Here is an 8,778-nt window from a genome sequence, read left to right as displayed (position 1 = left end):
CCCCCCCCCCCCCCCCCCCCCCCCCCCCCCCCCCCCGCCTTGGAGGCCTGGAGCCAAGGCCTTTGTGCCAGGGTCTAAGGCACCCAGAGTGGCAGCAGGGACCCCAGCCCATTTTTTCCTTCTGCCTCTCTCCAAGGGGAGACTCTGTGGCTGAGGGAAGGTGTAAGGGAAGAGTGTAAAGGGCCCTTAGATGGCTTTGAGAAGCAAGTCGGGTGGGCAAGTTTTGGAGTTTCAAAAAACCACCTGCTCCTGCTCCAACACCCCCTTTCACCAGGACAAAGTGTGTTTGCAAGGCTGGCAGGAGCTCCCTCCAAAGGTGGGGGTGGGGGGAGCTGGTCCCACAATGCAGACGTCACAGCAAATTTTAAGCCATTTTTCCAAAAAGTATAAAGTGGAGTAATGACACTCTTCATTCCTCCCTTAGCCCACCCCCATAAAAACTAAAGCACAGCTCGGAAGTGTGGGGGAGGGGAGCAAAGCAGACTGTCACCAAGTGGGGACTTTAGGTAGTCTGACAAAGCACCAGAGTGGGCCTCTGCACCCTGACCTCTGACAGCGATCATCCTTTCCCTGGCCTCTGGGGTCGGAGAGGGGTTACACGGGTCTTCTCAGCAGAGGGGAGCAAAAAATAGAAAGGTGGCAGGGGCTTCTCTCCACGTCAGGGAGAAATGGAGAAGGGGCATCAAGAAATCCCTCCTAGCACTGGAAGGGGCTAGGGGCTGGGGACAGTGGGGAGAGGTGTGGGGTGGTTCTCCGGGTCCTCCGGTTAGGGATACCTCGAGAGGTCACCTTCCCGCGGAGGGCCGGCGGGGGGAGGGGCGCTGCTCGCCGCCCGGGGCTCCCCGCTCGGGGCCGCCGAGGCTCCGGGAACACGCGGCCGGCCAGGCCCGGGCTGATGTAATCGGCTCCGCGCCGCGCGCGCCCGGCCGGGCGGGGGAGGGCGGGCACCGAGCGGGACGCGAGCGGGGACGGGCGGGGGTGCCTCCGCGCAGGTGGCCCGGCGGAGACCAGGGGTCCCCTCGGCAATCCACCCCGAAACTTTTCTCAAACTCGTGGCGAGGGCCTAAGAGATCGAGCGGCAGTGACAGCAAGCCCCCTCTCTCTCGCCCGCGCCCTGCCCCCTCCACGCTCTCTGCCCTCCCTCGGTCCAAGGTCCGGGCACCCCCCCTGCCCACTGGGCTCCGGCTCCCGCCCCCGCTGCCCGGACTTCCAGTTCGTCCGGGACCAGCGGCCAGGAGCAAACTTCAGCCGCCCGCGGCAGCGCAAGCCCAGCCCCCTCGGCCTCCTCCTCCGGCTCCCGCCCTCCGCTGGTCGGCCCAGATCGTACGTGCGGTGACTCTGGTGGGTGGGCAGGGCCCGCGTGGGCGGTGAGATTCTATCCCGGTGCCCTCCCACCTAGCGCGCGCCCCCTCCCCCTACATGTACAAGGATCGAGGGGGAAGCCGCGCGCCCGGTGCCCAAGGACCCGCGTGGGGTACGGAGCCCCCACGCGCGCGCTCGCACGCACGTCCCCAGCCGGGAGAGGCGCTCGCAGCGGCCGCGACGCCTGGTGGGCACGGCCGCTTACCTTGGCATGGTGGAGGTAGAGCAGCAAGGCAAGGCTCCAATGCACCCAAGAGAGCAGAAAGTTCATGGTTTCGGAGGCCCGGCCGGAGCCGGCGCGGCTCGCGCTCCCTCTCCGGCTCGGGCTGCGGGGCGGCCCGCTCTCTTCGGCGCCTAGGCGGTCTCCTCTTCCTCCCCGAGCGGAGGCCCGGGCCAGGGCCTGGGGCGCGCGCGCGGCTGGAGCACTGTCTGCGCACACAGCCGCCTCACCCGTCCATGAGCCCGGCTTCCGAGCGCCGAGTCGCCACCGCGGCCCCCTCTCCTCTTCCTTCTCTTCTTCCTCCTCCCCCTCCTCCGACTGCGGCTCCTCCCGGCCCGAGCTAGCACTTCTCCCGGTTCCGCTCGGCTCGGCTGCCCCGGCGCGGACCACGGCTCCTCCGGAGCGGGAACAACCCAGAAGTTGGACGAAAAGTTTCACTGCAACGCCGCGAGCCCCGACCCCCTCCACCCCGCCTCCAGGCGCGGGCTCCGGCTCTTGCCCGCGGCTCGCCGCCGCGTCCACCCTCGGCCGCCGGCCGGGGAGGAGGTGGGAGCTGGGGCGGGGGGCGGTGTCTGTCTGTCTGTCCGTCAGCCTGCTGGTCCGATGCGGGATCCCGAGGGGGAGGGCTCGCGCCGCGCTCTGGCGGTCACCCCCAAAAGCAGGTCACTCACTTTGCCCCTGTCCCTGTCGTTGCTCGCTCGCCCGCGCGCGCTCTCTGACCCCGTCTCTCTCTCTCTTCCTCGACTTCTCTCTGGAGCTCTTGCTACCTCTTTCTTCTCTCTGCTGGTTTCCAAAATCCGAAGTGATTTGGGGAAGTAAAGGAGCAATCTCCCCAAACAGTCGGCCCGATTTAAGCGGGGAGTGGGAAGCAAAAAATAAATTAAAACGAGAAAGAATGTGGATTTTAAAAATTGCTGAAGAAAAAAAGGAGGAGGGTAAACCCTGGATAAATGAATATCAAATTCCAGTGCGGAGACCCCTGGCTGGTGACCCCGCCGGTTCGTCCGCCTCGCCTCTGCGCCTCCCGACCCAGCGCCGCTGCCGCCGGTTCCACTCGCCCCCTGCGCTGCGGCCTCCTCGCAGCCCGGCTGCCCCAAGCCTCTGCGCTCCTTACCACTAGCGGCCGCTTAAAATAGGGTAGGCCCCGCCCTTTGGCACGCCCTGGGGGCGGGGACAGGCCCACTGCGCCTCTCCGACTGCCCCGCACGCCCCTCGGGCCTTCCCCTGGGACGTGTAGCAAAGCCTGCCCCCCTCCCCAGTGAAGGGGGAGCTCGACCCCCACCTAGGTTCACAGCCTGAAAATTGCCCATCCGCCCCCACCTTTGCCCAGACACACACACGCCCGCGCGGTATTGGGGGGAAGGGTACAAGAAAGTGAGGTTATGTGCGGCCGGGGCTCGAGAGCTATTCCTTCTTTGCGGGGAATATTGGAGGGAGGGGGTGGTCTGGGTGTGCAGGGAGTCGGACAGGGACGGGTGTGGGGAGAAGGACATACAAATCTACTGGAATCCTGGCGTGACCCCTGGCCTTCTCCCCACTCCAGCACTCTCAGCCCGCCCCACACACACACACACACTCACACTGACACACGCGTCCTCACTCTCACGCAGACGCCGCTCTTCCAAGTTCACCCAGCTTCCCTGTGGTGGCCGAGCGCCCCCTAGTGACTACTGCCTGCACACCCCAGCTCTGGCTCAAGAGGGAATGGGCTTCAGGAAGAGGGTGGAGGGAGGCTACCCCTGATCCCATTTCTGACCGCCCAAACAGTGGCATGTTTGGGACTCGAATGGACCCACGTGCAGAGAGCCCAATGCTGGGCACAAGAGGCATGACAAATCCATGTGGACAGTGTGCCCATCTGGAGACTTCATCTGGCCTGCTGACATCAGAGTGAGCTACAGCCAACAGACTGGGGTGACTGGGGTCCTTTGGGAAGTGTCCAGGGAAGCTTCCTTGGGGAAAATTATTTGGCACCAGGTTTGTAGGGCTGAAAATGGGAAGCCGTGTGGTTCTGGGGTTAGTCAGTGGCCCAGAGGGAAGAGGACCTGTTGGAGCCCACGTATGCACTGTGGAGTCTGGCAGAGCCCAAAGGGAGAGGCAGCTGGGCAGACAGAAGCCCTTGTTCCTGCTCTCCCCCCCCCCAGATGTTGCCAGGGAACTGAGGCCAGGGGGCTGGTGGGGGCGGATGGAGGCCAGGGCCTGAGTGATGATTCAAACCTACTCACCAACACTAAGGAACGTCTGTAGGCCAGCTGCCCGGAGCTCCCACCAGGCTGGGGGCCAAGGCTTCTATCAGCCCCAGCCCAGTCTCTCAGCTCATCTTCTGAACAGAATTGGGGTTTCTCCTCAGGACCCCCAGACCCCTAGGATCCCTTGCCTACTTCTACCAACTGGGAGCCTCTCTCCTCTTTCCCCCAGTCTCCCCACTCCACACCCGCTCCCTTCAAAGCCCCCTTTTCTCCAACTCCTCTGGTCTTCCCTAAGTGCTCCCTGAGGCCCCCCCCACCCCACCCTTGCCTATAGGAACCAGCCTGGAAAAATTCCTGGTTGGGCTTTGACCCAGCAGCTCTGGTTCCCCCAGGGAACAAAGAGGGGGCTCTGATACCTGAGGGAAGAGAGGGACCAACCAGTCTCATTTTTCATCCAGATCTGGGCAGGGCCTGGCCCAGGGCTGATGTAGCCTCTGTGAGTGTCTGGGCTGAGAGCGGGAATACCGCAACTTCCCCCAAATTGACCCAAACGATCCAGGGAGGTTACTCAGCCAACCCCCTGCCTCGGCACATGGTACTGTGGTTTAGTGAGGGTGCTAGGTTACCTCTTAAGCAGCCCAGTTCCACGGGCGTAGTGTCCCGAGGCCCCTATGAGCAGAGGGGCTGCCCACCCCCACCCCATCCTACCCTTTGCATCATTCATGCCTCCAGTCCTGCCTGCACCGCCTGGCAAGCTCCCCAGCAGCAGAGACAAGGGTTAGTAAATGTTTATTTGCTGGCTCGGCGGAGGGGGGCTGGCTCCCAGGCAAGCCTCCTTACCTAGGCTCCATGCTGCAAGGTGCTGCATGGGATATGGAAGGGAAGCGATTAAACTTCCTCCTTCCAACCTGCTCCACATCTGGCACCGCCAGAGCCCAAGATGTGGGTGCTTTGGCAGAGCCCCCCTCCCTCATCCCTGCCCTGGAGCAGGCAGAGTCAGGACCGAGGCTCCCAGCACTATGAGCAGGCACTCATGCTGGCCCCCTCCACCGCATCCCTCCTCAACTCAGCCTTCCTTGGCCCTAAAGAGGTCAAAAGAGGAGGTCTTAGTAAAAGACCCTGAAGTTGAGAGGAGAATGGAGGGATTCCAAGGAGGGGTGGCTGTCACTTGTCACAATAACCCCAGGGCTTTCCCCAACCTGAGCCAAATGTCCCCCTTGGTGGTATTAAGTAAGGTGTGTCTCAGCTACCTATTCGAGGCTCCCTCTGTGCACTTGGCCCAGAGAACCAAGGGAATGAGGGAGCAGAATTGCATCCTGGCCTGAGGGGCTTTTGAGCACCCTTCTCTAGGGTGGGGAGGGGTCCCCCACCCCCCACCCCTCATTTCAGAGACAAGCTAGTGGTGACTCCGAGGAGGGTTGCCTCTGGATGCTCTCCCCCAGTGTGGTGTCACCAGCTTTCCCAACAATACACTATCCTGATGTACAACACCCAGCCACTGCCCACATTACCATCGAACTGAGAGCCCAACACACCTGGGTCGTCCAGAAAGAGGACAAAAAGCCCATGGAATCAGGAACACAAATCAACCGTCATAAGACCACATCGTGTCTCTCTAGCACCCTCTCCTCCCACAGACTTATTCCCACCAGCAAACCTGATTCCACCATCCTCCCTCCACAGGCTGCTGCAGGGCAGGGAGCATCCGGACAGACTGAACACCCAAAGACTCCCAAGGGTACAGAAGGACCCAAGGTCACCTAGCAACATGGAGGGTGGGGCATGGAGCAGAGAGCGGCCCAGACAGAGGTCATGCTGTGTCCCCTCCAAGGTCATCCTCAGCCCCATTCAGAGGCCTCAGGACCAGGGCCGCCTTAGCTTATGGCTCTGAAGCAGTTCTGCAGGAGCCAAGGAGGAAGGGGAAGGTGTTCCAGGTGAGGGGGATGTGGGGAGAGGGTGGGGGTGGGGGTAGAGAAGAGCGTGAAAGGTAGCCAGGAGCCAGCTGTGGCCCCAGACAAAGGAAGTAGTGATCAGACCCAAGGCACAGTAGTTGTACTTTGTCCTGATGTCCTGTCACTCTGGTGTTCAGGGAAGCTCTTGCCTGTGTGAGTGTTGGTGGTTAACCTCCAAACCCACAGATGAAGGGACAGAGCCCCTCTGAAGCGGGGAAGGAGGGTGAGGAGAGAATGGCTCATTCTTGCTGTTGTCTAAGCATTTCTCCAGGTGGTTTTGCTGCGATGGGAAGAAAGTCTCCTCCCTCACGCCATCCCCTGACTCCCCGGGCACCTAGCCAGACACAGATCTGATCCACTGGAAAGACAGGGACACAAACCTGTTGAATTGAAGGAGAGAGAATTGGGTTGGCTCCCTTCAATTTGCTGTCTCTGGCTGCGGGTCAATCTCTCCCTCTCTCTGTCTGTCTCTCCCCCCGACACACACACGCACCCGGTCTCTCCCTCAAGGAAGAAGGGCCTCTTTTTCCTTGTGCCAGCTTCCCGTCCCCATCTGGATCTGGAGGTTTGACTTGGGGTAATGATAGGCATTGATGATGATTGGTAATGAGACTGGAGCAGAGAAAGCCTGAGAGGCTAACCCCAGAGAAGCCCGTCAGGAAAAGGGGAGGGAAGAGGGATGGTGAGCAAGCAGGAGAAGGGGCAGCCAGGCAGGGCAGGGTCACTGTCTGGGGGAGCCACCCCTAGCCCCTATCAGCCAAGTCTCTGCCTGTCCCTTACAGACATCGGTTTAATCCCCGAATGCCAGGCTCTCTCCCTGGATTGCTTCTCCCTGACATGCTCACTTCTTGACCCCCCCAGTCTGTGCTACCTCTCAAAGTCTGACCCCCCGTCCTACCCATTGTTGCCCCTGCTCACACACCCCCACCCAGTCTTGGAGGGAGTCCCTCTCCTGGGAAGAAGGGTAGCACGAGGTGACAGCTAGGGTCCTAAAGCTGTATTCCCCCTTCAGACCTGGGCCTTGCCTGGGAACTGAGCCTCGTTCCAGCCGTGGATCTTTCCCGAGGTCTACCAGGCATCAGGCACAGTGCTGATGCTATATGAGATATAGGGCAGTGGAGAGTACAGGGGCTTTAGATCCAAATGGACACAAGTGACACTCCTGTCTGCCACTCTTTAGCTGAGTGACCTTGGGCAAGTTACTCAACCTCTCTGACCCCCCAGTTCCCCTCATCTGTAAGACACGAGTGAAAATGCCTGCTTTGGAACATAGCTGCCCATGGACGGGTATGCATACGGCTCCACCGGAAGGTGAGGTGGGAAGGTGGCCCTAAAAGAGGTCCAAGGTGCCAGAGCAGTCAAACTGGCTGGGATGAGCCTCAAGAAGGGTTTTCTGCAGGAGGTAGCACGGGACGTTTATTCCATAAGCAAGTATTAAACTCAGCCCATAAGCCCTGTGTTGGCTCAGCCCGGGGGCTGCAACAGCATGGAAGGGGCTTTCTGTCCAGAGGAACCAAACAGTAAACTGAAAATAGGAACTCTGAAGGGGCCACATGATTTCTGGGGGTAGAGGAAGGCTTCCTGGAGGAGGTGGTGCTTGAGGATAGAGGGAAGAGCGGCATTTTGCCTGCAGCGCGGACAAGGATAAAGAACAGGCAGGGGAAGTGAGGTCTGGAGGATTCTGATGGCTCACACAGTTCTCCCAGTGCTTCTCTGGGGGTGATAGAGACTCTGAGGCTAGGTAGGGCAGGGGATTAGGGCTTCTTCAGAAACATTCCCAGCCAAAGCCCACAGGGACAATGCTGTCCCTCAGGGGGTGAGCCCCACATGGGTTTCCCCGCCCTCTGGGACAGCATGTCTCTGCCAGAGAATTTAAACAAACAAGCAGACACTAGAGGTAGGTCCAGCTTGCATGGTGAGCACTACTATTGTTCGCCCGGGAGCAAGAAGCTGAGGGCAGAGGACACCAGCCTGTGACAAGCACAGGGCCACTCAGCTTCGGCAGGGCACAAAGCAGAAAGAGGTTTTCTAGCCCCCAACAGGTGCCCAGAGGTCTGGTCTCCCATCTGCCTGTCACAGACAGGTGGAAACCTGGAAACAGCACTGGGAGGAAACAGCACTATGGGGTGGGGGGTGGGGGTAGTCAAGTCTGCTGCATGCCATGTGACCTTGGCCAAGTCCGTCCCCTTTCTGGACCTCAGAATCCTCCTAGATAAGAGCGGGAGGTTACACCCCCTAAGCTTTAAGGATCTGTAACACTCCATCAAACATCCAACTGAGATCACTGATATAAAATGTCACATCTTCCAGGGGTCTGTGTATTTCAAAAGGCTTCTGGAGAGGACAATGTTTAACTCAAAGATGCATGAAATCTGGGACACAGTACCAAGTGGTGGAGGGGAGGTGTGGTTCCAGGGAACCCCTCAAATCCCAGCAGGTCAGAACAGCTTCCTCTCTTACCTAGGAGACCAGAACGTCTGTCCTTTTTAAAAAGACACTGGCTTGGTGAATCCTCATTGTGAAAAGCCCTCACCAGCTACCCTGCCCCATCCCTGTACCCCTATGGTGTGATGGAAAAAGCCAGACAGGCTGGATTCCATCTTGGTTCACCACTGCCAACCCAGGATACTTTGGACAAGTCACATCATCTGCCTGATCCTTGATTTCCTCATCTGTAAAATGGGAGTTGTGGTTGTAAGAAGATAAATGGAGGCTATGAATACAGGTGAAGCTCTGGTCTAGAGTAAGTATCATATGCATGTTACTTCCCTTCCCTTTCTCTGTCCCTACCCCAGGAGTGAGCAAACTCTCAGAGAAGAGAAACCTGCTAGCATCCGGCTAAAGTCAAACAGAAAGGATTAGGGAAATGGGTTTATCCCATCCCCCTGTAAAACAAAAACAAGGGATGCCTGAGTGGCTCAGCAGGTTAAGGGTTAAGCGTCTTCCTTCAGCTTAGGTCATGATTCTAAGGTTCTGGAATCGAATCCCGCATCTCCCTCTACCTGCCACTCCCCCTGCTTGTGCTCACTCTCTCTCTGATTAAAAAAAAAAAAAA

General features: G+C 59.3%; 1 protein-coding gene across 1 annotated transcript in view; it reads right to left on the bottom strand.

The window, feature by feature from the left end:
* VEGFA (vascular endothelial growth factor A) overlaps window positions 1-2,679 on the bottom strand; it is a 16,265-nt gene extending 13,586 nt beyond the window's left edge. The window contains exon 1 of the mRNA XM_034991882.1: window positions 1,568-2,679. Coding sequence (XP_034847773.1) covers window positions 1,568-1,633 — 66 coding nt within the window. The 5' untranslated portion in view covers window positions 1,634-2,679. The remainder of the gene's footprint in view (window positions 1-1,567) is intronic.
* Window positions 2,680-8,778: the final 6,099 nt, after the last annotated feature.

The sequence above is a fragment of the Mirounga leonina genome, unplaced genomic scaffold (genome assembly GCF_011800145.1).
Source record: "Mirounga leonina isolate KUSES-001 unplaced genomic scaffold, KU_Mleo_1.0 Mir_53, whole genome shotgun sequence".
In the NCBI taxonomy this organism is placed as follows: Eukaryota; Metazoa; Chordata; class Mammalia; order Carnivora; family Phocidae; genus Mirounga; species Mirounga leonina.
The sequence above is the reverse complement of the archived record's forward strand: the minus strand, read 5'-3'. Positions and strand labels throughout refer to the sequence as shown.